At 48.6% G+C, this 15,762-nt stretch overlaps 1 protein-coding gene across 1 annotated transcript; it reads right to left on the reverse strand.

The window, feature by feature from the left end:
* Nucleotides 1–780: 780 nt before the first annotated feature.
* Nucleotides 781–15,543, reverse strand: CRLF3 (cytokine receptor like factor 3). Its single transcript, XM_065034931.1, has 8 exons — nt 15,221–15,543; nt 12,386–12,593; nt 10,509–10,596; nt 9,867–10,044; nt 8,199–8,421; nt 7,428–7,560; nt 3,770–3,882; nt 781–3,433 (listed from the first exon to the last, which is right to left on the reverse strand). The coding sequence occupies exons 1-8, from the start codon at nt 15,341–15,343 to the stop codon at nt 3,180–3,182; spliced, it is 1,320 nt and encodes a 439-aa protein (XP_064891003.1). The 5' UTR covers nt 15,344–15,543; the 3' UTR covers nt 781–3,179.
* Nucleotides 15,544–15,762: the final 219 nt, after the last annotated feature.

The raw sequence follows: 15,762 nt of genomic DNA on the forward strand, positions 1-15,762 counted from the left end.
GTATTTCTTAATTCACAGAGCAGTTTGGTGCCGTCACTGCCCAGCGCTGGAATGAGGCTGTTCCTGCCGGACCACGTCCCGGTTGTACTTCGATAGTCTGTCTGCCTTCTGTCAGTCTGCGATCTGCTGTTGGAGCTCATCAATTCGGGACCGAGATGTGCTCCCCAGGAGAAAAACTCGGTATCTCCTCATGAAGAAGGTTCTTGGTGCGAGTGGTGTGTTCATGAAAGCTCCTGTGCCAGCAGCCTTGGCTACCGGTGTCATGGTTTTCTTTAGAAGAGACCAAGGGCCTGGGCCAGGCTGTGGGTAAAACAACCGGGGGAATAAAGTAAAACTGTTCACCATGGACTTTATTAGAAGGGGATTAGCTGCTGCTTGCTTGGTCATGGAGGCCAAAAACTGATTCAGGAGTTGCACCATTTAATGCAACTGTAAAGAGATGGGAACAGTAAAACAGAGCTGAATTGGCTGTGATGGAATACTGAGGAAGGTACTTTGCTGATGCTTGAACTACTTTTGAACAAAAGAAGGAAAACTCATTTCTGCAAGAGATGTGGGTTAAGATCTGAAGTTAAGCTGCAAATGAAAGTGAGTGAGAAACTGGAAAAAAGAAATGTGGGAATTCTGAGGGACAGAAGGTAAAAATAATTTTAAAAAGGGGGGGGGAGAAGCTCTTAAAGACAACTCTAAGGGTATAGGAAACATTCTTGATGTTCTTTTTAGAAGAATGCAGTGATGCTCACCTTTATGCCCCAATAAATGATTTACTGGACCATACACTGTTGAGGGATAAAACTTTATTTTAAAAAAATTCAAATTTCACTTGACACATAAGTCTGAGTTGAGGTAAATGAATCCACCAGCTTCAGAAAACACTTTGAGGACACGTTCTCTGTCGTGAGGCTCCAACAGCCAGAGGTGAAAATCTGAAGTGTGAAGTTCTCTCTGCTGTGGAAGAACTGAATTTCAACCCTTTGAATTCAAGCCTCTTGTGATTCTTTGCATACTTTGTTCCTTTATTACTCCGGTCTCTTGCCCTGAGATTCTTCCCCCCTCCCAGGTTTAAGAGGCGGCTGACAGTACCGAATCTGTAATAGGGACAGCTGGGCTTAGGCTGAGCTTAAGAAAAATAAGCAACTGCAACAAAACACCACCAGAAACCCACCCCACCATTGGGAAACCGCCCTTGTTCAATAAGCTAAAGGCTGAAGCCAGAACAAACCCTTTGTATTCTCTGAACAATGTCGAGGCATCACTGCAAGTACCTGAATTCACGGCTTAAGCTTTATTTTCTACTACGCAAGTAAATATCCTGTAGAACCAACAGACGGATGAACAGGTACCTGATTGTTGGTACCTCGGGAGTGCGGATACTCACAATTTGAGTTTCCATCTGGCAGAAGTACTGAGTTACAACTAGTACCTGACACCTGGAGTGCGTGAGTAAAGCCAGCACTACCAGTCTGAGTCGGCTGCTGGTCCCAGCGCTGGACGGGGCTGAGACGCCTCTTGCCGACAGGAAAAACACGTATTTAAAAAGCACTGAAAATACTCTTCACGTAATAATTCAAAGGAACGCAGAACACACAGGATAAGCTCGTATTCTCTCACTCCCCAACAGCGACATACTGCAGCTTGACAAACTGAGAATACTGCAGGGGTTTTGTTGCTAACACTGGATAATCCTCCCCACAGGTGTCCGCTCTTCCTCACCTCGTGTCTTACTGTAAATTCCAACCTCTGTCACACACAAGTTCTTTGCATCCATGTCAATCTACTCACTTTTTTCCTTGTAAATGGAATACAGATCAACCACCGTTCTCCCCTCTACTACAGCTCCTTGGGGAAAAAAATGCAGGATGGTTAATCTTTTTGTACTGAAAATGTGAGTACGGGGGATATTAATCCAACGTAAATGAAGCTTTTTATGCCAGCATAGAGGGCTAATGTAGCATGTTGACACTGAAGGAAAAAGGGCAGAATGATTGTCTAGATTTTATAAAAATATTGCTATTCTAACATGCTAAAATATATTTCATTTTAATTGAGGTAAGAAGGTCCCTTTTAAGGCCCTCAGTGAGCATTACTTTAAAGTATTCTTTAAATCCAGTAGTATTGCAATCTCTTGACCAGGAACAGGCTCTCTTTGATAAGCTCATTCCAAATCTCAGTTACTCCTTAGGGGAAATATTGGGAACTTTATGTAACTTCCGAATTCAAAGTGAATTAATTCAGCATCGTTTCTTATCCCCTCCTCATCCATGGAGACCTAAACCGTCATCTCCCCTGCGCTGGCAACGCAAAGAAGGTTCTCTGAGGAATCCCGGCTGCCATCTGCGTATCGTGCCCACGTACTAAATCGCTGAGACCTCCCCTGACATCGGCTGCACCGTAAATTGCAATTAGAGCAGACAATCGGAGCAGATGAGAACTGTCCTGCTCTGGGCGTTGCTCTAGTCTGCGGCAAGCGTCTGCATTACCTTGATGTCGGCATCGCCACGCAGCTACTCTAGAAAATAGATTCCAAGTGACAACACAGAAAACAGTTCAAGAAACACCTGGAAATAAGGCACTTGGGTAAATGAGACAGTAACCGAGCGGCTACGTGTTCAAACAGACGTTACGGCTCAGACGTCCCCACTTGGGAGGAACGACCAGGGCCACTGCATGCGGAACCCACGATCCGGTCACCCTGGGAGGGCAGCGCGAGCGCCGGGAAGCGGAGCAGGACGTCACCGTGCTCAATACTTTGTTCTTTCACGAGTGGTATAAATATGACTTTGGTCCATTACCACCCCTCCACCGCCTAAAACACTCACAGGCTTATTTCACAGAACAGCAGCATTAAGCAACGTTAATTCTACACAACACGCGTACCCTGAGACTAGAGTACAATGAAATACTGACAAAAATCAAGTCTGGAGGAAAAAAGGAAAAGGGCTTATGGACTGTTTAAATTAATTGGCCCACGCAAATGCCTGTTTCTAACTTTTTCCAGAGTAACAAATTCAATGTTTCACCATTATTTTTTGAAATGAATCCAGTAGGAAGTACAATATAGTGGAGTTCAAGTAGTATAAAGACAGGTTTCTGTTAACAGACGGCTGATATCAAATAGCTGGAAATACAGGTTTTAACATTACACTTTACAGGAAGAACAACAATCCCTTCACTCGCTGCTAAAACACCAAAACTTTCCAGCCTGGGTATGAAAAGGAACATCCAAAATACAAAGAGACGCAGCACTGATCAAGTACCCAGTCGAAGACGACCTCTCTGTTGTTGGAGCTGATGGTGACTCTAAGCTTGGAGGTCCCCCCCTCGTTGCTGGAAGGCCCCAGGGGCACAACTTCCATGTCAAACGTCACAGTCGATCCAGAAGTAACGGCCGGCAGCTGGTTTGTCATCTCTTTTCCATTTACAAATACAGCCCCTGAAACATTCGAGATATCAACCGTTATGTCTCACTTTCCATACATACTAACATGCAATACTATGGCTCCCTATTTTTTTGCGGGCAAACAGAACTGGAAAGCCACCCTGCCACGTTCCTTTCTGCCACATCCACCAGGCTGCAATAACTGCAGGCAGGAAAAGGAGACCTGTGATCGCACCAAAGATTTTAACTACACAACCAGCGTGTCCATAGAAGGTGGATGAAGTTGCTCAGGTGTGACCCAAAGGTAGAGAGAACCGGAGGCTGTGGGTTTGGGGAAAGAAAAAACAAACCAAAAGGCTCGCATTCTTCAATCGCGTGACTCCGACTCACCGTTTGTGCTGATGCACACGGCTTTATCCCGCTGCAGCGAATCGTAGCCGTTCTGCTGCTCCACACACACTCCCAGGCTGTCTCGTCTGTCCGGCTGTCCCACCGTTTCAATTCTACCAAGCAAAAAGTGAAGTCAAAGCCTGAAGCTTTAAATCAAAACATGGGGTGAAAGGCAGGCGGCACCACCCTCTGACCGCGCTCCACGGCTTCCCAAGCCCCCCGAGCCGCTGGGAGATGAGACCCCACGTCACCAGCTCCACCGAGCGACGCTCCAACTACCCATCCGCACAAAACATCCATCTGCTTCCTGCAAACTTTCATTGCTATTTAATAGAATTCCCCCGTCACAACTTAAAGAGTCTTTTCATCTATTGCCAACATCACGTATTATGGCGAGACAGCTGTATTTTCAGCAAGCATTTCATATGCGGGATTAAAACGGGGGGTTTTGAGCCCTGCTGTATTCTGCTGTAAAGGGACAGAAGCCTGATGTTTTTTGGTGGTGGTGGGTTGTTTGGTTTGAGGAACATGTGGGATTTTTGTATATTTTGGTTTATTTTTTAACAAACCAGCTTGGTGCAAATGGATATTAAAAGCAGTAACGCCTCGAAGGGCATTTAAAGTTTGGTTTCTCCCTTGCTGCATTCGGGATTTTGGTCCTGGGAAAGAATTGCCAAAGAAAATGCAAACAGGTTGTGCAAATGACCTGGTTTGCAGTTCCCTTGTGCCCCGGCCCCCGAGCGAGGCTGCACAGCCCGCACCCCGGAGGGCTCTGCTGTGTTTGGGTCCTTTCTCTGGCGCTGCCAACTCCCAAAGGTGCTAAATCGCACTTCAGAGAGAGCCCGAGTGACGTGGGAAACACAGACTGCCTTTTCTAGAAAGTTAAACTGGTTATTTTCATTACGGCTTCAGGGAAAGAACAGCACTGATAGGTGGTTGTTGCCAAACAGAAAAAACTCCAGCAGAAGCTTTTAAGAGCTGGAAATGAAGCGGCGATGGAGTGGCACACAAGGGGTTAACTCTTTCAAGACGAACAGGGAAGCTAAAATTGGAACCATGTTTTCCTTTTGCACTCCGTTAGGTTTCTCAGTCCCTCGGGAATGTCATTTAGACAGCAAGAGCCTCGCACTGCAAAGCAAAACTAAAACAAATAAATATCCAAGAAGCTTTTCACTTGGGAGCGATCCACGGTGCTTCCCAAAACAACTTCACATGAGATTTCACGTTCATTTTGGTACTCTAGATTTTAAACTCTGCCTGAGTTACTGGTGAAGGTTTGTAAACAGGTATTTATCTGTAAACTTCATGCATGAGGGAACCTTAATTCATTCCATCCCTACCTAAGGGAGCCTTTCCTGAGTTCTGCCTTGGAAAAAAGTGTTTGTACAGTTACAAGAAGGACAAAAAAAATGCATAATTATAAACCCATTAAAAAGTAGCAATTCTATCATGTCAACCTGTATCCACACTTGCTCATTTCCGCGCAGGCCCCTTTTTGCAGCACAGCGATAATGTCACCTGCGCCAGGAGCTGCAGGAAGACAAGGCAGCGGCCGAGGGGTGCGTTCCTCCTGCCGCGTGCACCGGAACACGACCAGATCTGCTGGAGATCACCGCTCCTCTCCCCACCAGGTCTGGATTTTTCAGCAGTTAACAACCAGCCCAAGACAAAGAGCCCAAAACAGTTCAGAGCATCACTGCACTATCACCTAAGCTTCGCTTTGCTACACTGAATTTTCCTATCACATTAATAAAGTTATTTCTCCGGCCTCTGTGATCCCTGCAATTCAAATTTTTAAAAGCACACAGACTACATGGTAGGAACAATGCTCAGCAGGACGCTGTTCGAGTCCCTCCCCAGCACTTCCAATGCTGCAGAGCAAACCTTCGCCTGTCACTGCCGCGTACACCGAACCAGCTCAACCACCACCAGCTGCCGACTGTCTCAGAGCAGAAAAGTAAATCTGTGAGCGATCACAAGCGCTTCCCTCGCATCAGCTGCCAGCGGAGTCGTGGTGGGTTCCGGACATGGTCAGCTTGATCTCCACATGGTGTCTGCAGCGTGACCCCAAATCCCCGGCCTGGCCAGGGTGACCGGGGTCCCCACCGCAAGAAAACGCTGTAGAGCAGCTGCAGAGCCCGTCGCTGCAGAGAAACCTTCCCTTTCCTAAGGACGGGTCCCTGAGGGCTGCAAAGAAACATCCCGACTTGCAGCAATGATGTTTTCCTACAGCTGGTCCAACGCCTCCCGCAGGGGATGACTGAGGTGGGTACAAAGTGTTGCGTTCACACAGCTTCACCTGTCCCTGCGGAGCTGTGCTTGTCCTGAACGCACAAGAAGAACAACAAGCTGCTCCACGGACATCTGTAACACCAACCTTGCTTATTTGTTTTGCTCTGCAAGCCGCTTATCCCCTTCTGAATACGCTTCTGTTTCAACAGATGGAGAAAGCCGAGCGCCAAGTACTGCATCTCCCTGCCCAGGGAAATCTCACACGCTTTCAAACAAGCAGCTACTCTTGGGACCTTGGAAGAGGAACACGACCAGTTTTTGAGGATGTCCTCGGTCTTAAGATCAGTGCCATGATAGTTCTTGTTGAAATGTGTTTGTTGGTGTCCTGCCATCCTGAAAAAATCTCTTCTTGGAGAGAAGTCCACGTTACCAAAATGTAAAGCAAAAGATTTTCATGTGTTACCAATAAAAGAAGATAAAAGGCATCGGTCTGAAAGAGAACCAAGGGAAACCTCAAAGTTCTGCCTCTAATTTCACAGGCATTTCTGAGCCAAGAGATGTTAAATCTAGCAACAAATTTCAAATGAAAGCTTAGATCTTTTTATCCCATCTCAGACAGGGCAACTGAATACATCCTCATGCTACAATCATCTAAAGTTCAGGTAATTCGTTATCAGGAAGGGAGAAATGAAACACCATGGAATAAGTTACAAAGATATCAACAACAGCCCCCTTAAATTGCCTTTGGGGATTGCCTGCTGTACAGCAAATAGTTTTATTTAACCAGGGAAAGATGGAATAAAGCTCCAGAGTCTCTGAGGTCTGTAATTACAACTGATGTATCCACAAGGACATTCCTCATACCCCATTAAACAGCGTCATCTCAAGGACAGGAGGTTTTTTATTGCATTGTGTCAAATGAAAAGCTTGAATTGCACAAGATACTTGCTCCACTCAAGAGTTTCTAATGGCAGTTCCAAGCAGCAGTCTGATCAGCACTAATTGTCTGAGATGTTAATGATATCAGTGCCAGACTGTCATCCTTTCCTGTCCTGTCATCCTTTTCAAGTCCAAGGTCATGAAAGCACTTGGATAGTCTGAGAAGGAAAGAACCCGGTGAGGTCAAACAGAATCAGTGGTGAGCTCCACCAGCCTCTGCCCTGCCAGGAACAGCTGCTACACAACTCCAGGAACTTCCACATCCCACAGATTTGCTCAGCATGGGCTGTATTGCACCATCCCTCAGGAGTTCATCCGTCTCTGTTTTACATAACTGCAGGTCCTACAAAAACATCAGGTGTTTTCCTAAGGAGCCAGGATGCAGCAGAGAAGAGAAGGAAGTTCAGACTTCACAGACACGCCACCTTGACTGGGGCTGAGCTGAAGTAAAACTCCACCACACAACAGCTGCCCAGAAAGCACTTACCTGAACGTTAATGTTTGCCCACAGAAATAAGTAGGAGCTTTGGAGTAGAGCACACCGCACGACTGAGAATCATTCCGAAGCGCGATGTTTCTTCGACTGCTCAAGCTGTAACCCTCCAAACCAGCTGTCCATTCTTCAAAGGAAAAACAGAAACGAAACAGCGTGAACCCCACCTGGACCAGCTGCTGCCTGGGCAAAACCAAACCGGTCGCAATGTCCACTCAGTTGACCTCACAGGAAGCTGAAGCTTTGTGAGGAACAGGGGCTGGTTTTGCCAGAGGTTTCTTTGTCAGGTCATTTGCAATTACGAAAAATACTTCCCAGCTCACAGGGCTCACCAGAATTTCGCTCTTTGTTGCAATCTCTGCAAAGTCACATTGTAGGCAAAGGAAAACCTTCATGACCCGCTGCCCTTAAACATTTGCAAGTGAAAATTTAGGTGTTTCCGTCTCCAAGATAAAAGCTTGTTATGTGACTTAGGTCAGCAAACAATGCGTAGGTAGGGGTGAGGGACAAGGAAAAAATGCCTCACTTCTGGCTCACTGATGCTTTCCAAGGCTAAGCAGGGATGTAACTGCTGGAAAGGCTCACGAACTATCACTCACACTACACAGCAAAGAATAAATTCTAGGCTGAAAGGGCAGTCCATCACCCATTACACACACACATCACAGCTAAGGACACCCCAACATCACACAAAAAGCAGCTCTGTAAGTCACCCGGCTGTCGACCTTCAGGAGCTGGAGGTGACGAGCAGCGAGTGAACCGTACCGTGCGGGACCAGCGTGGTGCGGCCGGTCTGCGGGACGCTCCACGGGCTCCACTCCTGCCGCCCGTCCCCGCGGGCGCAGACCCTGAACTGGTAATCCACGTTGGGATCGATATGCAGCACGATGAACTCTGTCTCCGAGCCGACATAGACATCCTCAAAGTGACTCGCAGAACTCTTCCGATATTGCAGCCTGTAATCTTGTGGTACGAAGTCATCGTCCACCTAGAAAAATATGTATTAGGTTAATAAAGGGTCTCCTCTTTGTTTTAATTTCACCTCTGAAGTGACAGAGATTAGGACAGTACTGCAGGCTTTCAAAGGTGGTTCAGAGTCAAATGGTATTGAAGAGCAGAAAACAAACCTTATAGAAAATAAAATCAGTGTCTGAACCAATTAATCCAAAAAGAAGTATAAGAATTATTTGATCACAGCTTACAAGTATCTATATGAGAAGAAACTAACAAAGGCTTTTCAATCTAGTGGAGATATAAGATCCTTCAGCCAAAATCTGAAGACAAATTTGCAGAAGAAATTCGGTGCCGGTTTTTAACAGCAAGGGAAATTCACTATTACCCTTCACAGACTGTTCCAAGGAATGTTTTCCAATTCTTTCGTATCTCTAAGTCAAAACACATTCTTCCCCTGCCCTCCCCACGAGCTCCACTGTCCCCCACGCACGACTGAATTCAGGGAACTCCCTACGGCACAGACCACACGTGACAACAGCACCGATGGTTTTATAATCCGAGTCCCCATCGTTCACAGGCCCGGACGGCTGACCAACGCTGGGCTGTCGCTACAACAACACAAGTTTCTCTAACGCTGCCAAGGGGCGTAGAGCTGTCCAACAACAACTAAACCACAGCAGAGCACAGCAGTGATTTACCTAAAAATAGGCTTTGGGTACTGAACAGGAAGGCTACTCGACTAGCTAATGCAAATACTAAAACGTTTTCTCTTTCCATCCCCTACATCTCCATTACAACACAAACATGTTTAGGTGTAAAAGCGCAACAGAACAGGTTCAGCCTCATCCTGGGCCTGAGAAAGTGTCTTCAAAGGAAACAGAAGCATCACCCCAGCAATCAAGTTCAGTCTCACTGAGCGTCTCGCTGTTGTTGCCACACAAACAAACCACTCTGTTCCACAGCACAAACGGCTACGTGCGGATCAGCTCTGTCAGAAACACACGCACCAGGATTTCTTCATCTTGTTTGTACAACAGCACGACAGGCGGATTACACTCTGCTGTTTATGTGTTTGGTGGGAAGAGCCCGTGAAGGAGGCGTTACCTGCCTGGCCGGTACCCGGCACCGTCCGCAGTGTGGGAAGCAGGGGCAGAAGCGATTTCAGCTGCTTTTCCTCCCACGGGGAAGGAGATTGTGAGGCGAAGGTGCAGGAGTGAGTTGGCCCTTTCTGCCTGAGAAGGGAGTGGGCAGAGCCCAGCAGCAAGAGCCTGACACACCAGAGTCACACACAGAAACCCCAGTGCCAGCCACGACATCGCTAGATCACCCTGCCTGTAAATGAGCCATTACCGTAAAAATCTCTCCTAAAGTTTCACACTCCTTGGAAGGCTGCAGAGAATCCAGAATGAGAGCAGCTTTTCCAGTTGATTTCAAGAGAGCAGAAGTCTGAATGATTTTCTCCCAGGATATTTTACCTACCTTACACCATCGGACTAAAATGCCTCCAGGCTTCTCAACAAATTCCTCTAGTTGTACAGGTGGGCGAGATGCCACAGTTCCGTGTCTGAATATTTGATTTTTCAATATAGTAAGAAGGCAGTCGTCCAGCTGGGCAGATAGACAAGGCACGTCAACCAAGGAGGGCACTTCTGGTAAGCTGAGAAAGAAAAGTTTGCTGTAATGAAAGGGGCCAGCTCCTACAAATTCATATTTTGTCCATACACTTGAATCTGTGCAGATTTGCAAAGAGAGAACAGCTGCAGAAATTGGCATGTGCAATTCAGACTTAAAAGACTTGGAAAACGCTGTGTTTCAGCCCTAAGCAGACTGTCTGTTTCTCAGTAAATACTCTGAAACACAGGCTGTTCCCCAAGGAGTGGTTTCACCGTTCACAAATAAACAGCCTATATTTCTACAGAACATATGGAGGGTGAAAACGACTCCATTCTGCGACTGCCAGCCCCAGTGAAAGTCTATGAAACAAACGGGACAGTAACGCCTCAAATGAGTCTTTTAAGGCACTGGAGCAGAAGGCTTTTGTGTCAAAGGATAAAAGATCCCTTGTAGAGGAAAAGAACATGCGCCGCTGCCTCAGATCACCTCGGCGCCGCAGGATCTCACCTGTCCAGCTGAATATGTAAAGCTTTGTTTGTAAAGCTGCAAAGCTTCTCATTCTGTTGCCCCACATCTCCGTGGACCGCACTCTCTCCTGGAATCAAACAGGGAAAATATTCCTAATGAGAAAACATCCAAGAAAAGGAATTCTTTGCTTCAAAGAAGAACCAGTTCTGACACGAACAACCAATTAAACACGAAGCATTCTCAGCACTTTTGCTAGACTCTTAGCTAGAAAACACAACTGTAGTTAACAATATAAAGACTATCGAGCAGTTCTGAAGCTCTCAAAGCTTCCTGTCGTCACACCCATAACAAATGTAATAATCCACCTCAGGTCTCAGACGGCAGCAGAACTGGGGTCAGATGCCAGAAATCAGGATTATCAATCTCTTCCTCCACCTGCTTTAAAGGAAGAAAAAAGCAAAGCGCCTTCGCTGAGCGGAGAGTAAAAAAGCAGGACCTTAAAAGCAAAAAGAAAATAAATCCAACCATTGTTGTTTGCTACAATCTAAATGGTAACTATTGTCATAATGAAGGAAATAATCCATGCATTAAAGCGTGGAGATAAATAGAAATCTTTTCATAAGCCTTCCATATAAAGTAGCGTCCCACACTTCAGCTCACAGAGACATATGCTCTGTTCTCCTATCTGATGACTTTACGGTAATTTACAGCATAAGCAAGCTCAGTCCTTTCCCAAATGGAGGATTACGAACGTTACAAATCTCTAAAGAAAAGCACACGTCATAATTGGCAGCAGGAGATTTAATAACCACGGAGGCTTAACTCCTTTCTGACTCAGATGCAGCGTTTGCTCATTTTGACGACACGACTCAGCAACGTTTCCAGCGCTGCGGTGACCTGTGGGATCAGATGCGCGGCTGCTCGGGTTCTCAGATCTGATAGAAACTCATCTTAACACACAAGCAGTCTCTGTCACCGCCCGGTGATTCACTAACCTGAGACTTCAAATAAAAACAAGATGACTATCAGCTGTCCCAAAGCTTGTGGTGCTAGAAAAAGAAACATTAAAGAATTCTTCAATATTGTGAGCGCTGCGGTGAGCAGAGCCAGCAGGCTCCCTGGGCGCCAAGCGGGTGAAGCTGGTCGACCTCCCGCCCGTGGGAGGCCGCTCGATGCACTTTACTTCACAAAACTGAGCTCATGCTGAAAGAAAGTTAAAGTTGAGACACGAGAACAATGCGAGGAAACTGCCAACACACTCATGGCTCAGACACGCTCCCAGTAGGTTCTCCAGCGCGGGGAACGCAGGCAGCAGTGACATTTCTCCTCTCTGGCTCGGTATTTAGCAGCGGTAGGGCACACACTGGCCCTTACGGTATTATTCCACGTGTCCATTTTTGTCTGCTTCATCCTCAGACTGTTTGGAGGAATTTTTCCCATACGGTGGCCATTTCATTCCTTGTGTTGCCTGCTGCCAGTGAAAATAACCACACTTAACAGGAAAGAGAACCTGTTTGATTCAGCTGCTGTTCCATTAAGGCACAAATAACTTTCTTCAACCAACAGACATCCTGTTTTTATGGTACCCAAGATGTATTTTATTTCAAAGCAGCCTGACATAATCCTCTTTCTAGGGTGGAGGGTACAGATATTTCTGCAGTGAGGTATTTCCAAAGTAGTTACTTTGAAGAGAGGCTACAGTGACACATGTACAACCTAGGACTGGAGTGAAATATTAAGATATGGATTTGTAGGAGATAATATTGATCAGCTCTTCACTACATCTACCCGACTTTAACATTCGGTTTGAGAGAAGTCCAAAATGAGCGACATACGCTGATCATAAGGGGAACATTTCAGGTTTTAGAGCACACCTGGGAGGCAGAGCCAAGGCTGAGCAGCAGGTCCTGCCTTACCTTCCCGGAGCAGATCGTCGGCCGTACTGACCCCGTGCTCGATCAGCTTCTGACATTCATCCAAGGGCTTGATGCTCTCTTGCTCTATAGCATCCACCTCCTGCAGCAGCGACATCAGTCGCTCATCCAACAGCTTCTTGAGGGTCCCTTTTAAATCACTGAAGTGTTGCTCAAGTACATCTCTGGTCAACGTTGCACTTTCTCTGATCTAAATTCAGGCAACAGGAAAGAAGGAATCAGGGTAAAGGCAAAGGCTGCACATCTTCCATTTTTCTAAACCGCCTCATCTGCATCTGCTGGTAAAAAGCTGCGTGTGATGTCAACTTCAAAAAAAGGGCCACTGGCAGTTAACAGCTACTGCAGTCATTGTTGGTACACGCACAGCAGGGAAGGAGGCAAAGAAACCGGCCTGGGCAAGGGGAAGAGATGTTAACGAAGCAAAACACAAATGTGCTTACGTGTACTTCAATCAAGGAATCTTTCTCTTGTAGGTCTCCTTCCCACCCCCCAAAAAATGGCTGCAATCCTGTTCAAAAACCACTCTGCCATCAAATACAGGTAATCCTAACTGGAAAAAAGAAGAAGTATCAGGCTTTGGACTATCTAGGAGCACTTTTCCAGGCCCTATCACTTCACTGGACTTTTAAAATCCTCGTAAAGCTGCTTTCTTTTAAGTTCTTTTTCAAATAGCCACCTTTGGTTTGTCTGTGCTCCAGGTTACTGGGCAGGGCGAACAGCAAGTCTGGATTGATTCTGGAAGAACTCGACCACAGGAGGTTCTACAAGTGCTCATTAAAACATCTGCAAACTTGCTGAATGTGACTTTTAAGGAAGAAACACATCCGAACACCCCTGAGCTTAAGATGCAAAACTCAGAAGTGAACATCTCCCTACGAACAACTTTTCTAAGTCACACACACAAGGAAACGCTGCAACACGCACGCTGCCTTACACGTAATTTCTAGATCTTCAGAAGTACAGACAAGCATCACAGGAAGTTCTCTGGTTAGGTAAAACAAATTTCCTCTTCAAGTAATGTTCATGAACGTCTGCAGCTGCTCAGTTTCCCTTCTCTTGTTATTTTAACGCTTGAGTAAAAAAGGAAGTATTTAACTTCGTGAAGGGGTGGGGTGGAGGAAGGCAGAGCAGCCACGTCTCGGAGCCCATTACTTCCGTCGCATGCAGATACAAATTCAACAAGTCTCACAATTACAGACACTAGTAGCTCTGCACAAAGGGAAACACAAGTCTCTGAACACAGAGCTGCAAGGAGCTTGTTGAAAATCGTGTGCTGTTGGTTGAAAAGGATGCGATATAAGTGATCTCAATTGCTTTTCCTATCCCATCGGCCCACCAGACCCCAGATAACAAAGCTTCCGCTCTCCAAACCCCAGCCTGAGACATTCAGCACTTCTGGACACAGGGAATTCTTGGGCATGTGTTGCTGATGTGTTATGGACAAAACAGTGTGTGGTCCTGAAGATGGGAAGAGAGAAAACAAACATGCACACAGCAGAGAAATCCCCTGGAGAGGAAAGGGACAGCGGGGTGAGCTGACTGACACTCCAGCACTGCAGAAAGTCAAACTGGCTCCCTCTTAACGCACCTGGAGCTTTCAGGCACAATTTGGAGATGACCAGCTCTGGATTAAAGAGAGTCATAACAATTCATTTTCTTAAGTAGCTTGTGGTTTTGAAGGTGACTAACTTAGTGTGCAGTGATCGCCCACATTCACTGCGTGGCAGGTCACCAACCCAGCAGATTTACAGCCGGTTTCTACACTAGTGGAATCTGCCTCAGAGACACGATCAGGTCACCACAGAAACATTTTCTGAGTTTGACTTTATTCACTTATTTGCCCCTTGCAGAGCTGAATCAAAGATAGCAAGACCTCGTTTCTGGTCTGCAGGAACTGAGGTGCTCGGAGGATGTCTCGGCAGAGACGCCAGTCCCGGCCGCGCCCCGCAGCCTCCCTGCCCACACCACACACCTCATGCGCATCTGCAGCGCGGCGGGAGCGTCTCTGCTCCCAAAGGAAAGAGTCCCCTGCAGAGCTGCAGGAAAACCAGCCAGCCTGCAATGCTGGCAGCGCTGATCCGTGACCATGGAGTACGTGATCGTGGAGTGTGGTGTGCGGGGACAGGAGAGCTCAGGAGAGACCAGGGCAGAGAGCGACCTGCCGGGCTGCTCGGTGCAAGGGGCAGAGTCAGCACCGCTCCCGGCAGATAAACACAGAACCACAGTGTCAGGGGTTGGAAGGGCCCTGGAGAGCTCATCCAGTGCAATCCCCCCACGGAGCAGGAACACCCAGATGAGGTTACACAGGAAGGTGTCCAGGCGGGTTGGAATGTCTGCACAGAAGGAGACTCCACAACCCCCCTGGGCAGCCTGGGCCAGGCTCTGCCACCCGCACTGAGAAGTTTCTTCTCAAATTTACATGGAACCTCCTGTGTTCCAGTTTGAACCCATTGCCGCTTGTCCTGCCATTGGCTGTCACCCAGAAGAGCCTGGCTCCATCCTCTGACACTCCCCCCTTACATATTGATCCCCAGGAATGAGTCCCCCCTCATTCTCCTCAGGTAACTGAGCACCCGGCTGCGCAGAGCACACAGACCCTGCGGACACCGGTGCTGCCCCGGGCACCTCCCGATCGGCCCCGCACCGGGCTCAGCTCAGCTCGGAGCTCGGCCCGCAGCCCGTTCTCCTCCCACACACACGAGCAGCCCACCCCCGGGGCCCGGCGGCGACCGAGAGCGGACGTCCCGACCGAGCCGCCCCCACGACGCCCCGGAGGGAGGTCTGGGCAAAGCGCGGAGCCCCGTCCCGCGTCCCCACCTGCTCCCGCGCCTGGTGCAGCCCCCGCAGCCGCTGCTCCAGCTCCCGCCGGTAGCTCCGCGCCGCCTCGATGCTCTCCTGAGCCTCCTGCAAGAGGAGCCGCGCCTGGGCCTCGGCCTCCATGGGCAGCCGCGGCGGCGAGGCGCCCGGCGGGGCGAGGCGGCGGGCGGGCCGGGCCCCCGGAAGGGCCCCACATCCGGGCACCGAGCCCGGCGGGGCGGGGCGGCAGCACCGGCGGCGGGAGCGGCCGAGCGCGGAGGGCGGGGTCAGCGGGGGCGCGCAGGGCACGCGCCACCAGAGAGCCCACCCCCTCGGGTCGACCCAGCGCAACCGCGAAGCTCTGCCGAGCCCGCCAAGTTTGGACCCTCTCGCGTCCCGTGCCCCGCTCGCGTAACGTCCCGCGTCCCGCCCCTCTCCGCACCGCGGCGCGAAATCCCGCCCGGCAGCGGGGAAGGGGCCGCGGGGGGCGTGGCTCAGCCGGCACGTGACCCGGCGCGCGGGGCAGGGGCGGGGCGACCTGCTGCGGACCCGCGTCACGTGAC

Source organism: Columba livia, chromosome 18 (assembly GCF_036013475.1).
Source record: "Columba livia isolate bColLiv1 breed racing homer chromosome 18, bColLiv1.pat.W.v2, whole genome shotgun sequence".
Taxonomy (NCBI): Eukaryota; Metazoa; Chordata; class Aves; order Columbiformes; family Columbidae; genus Columba; species Columba livia.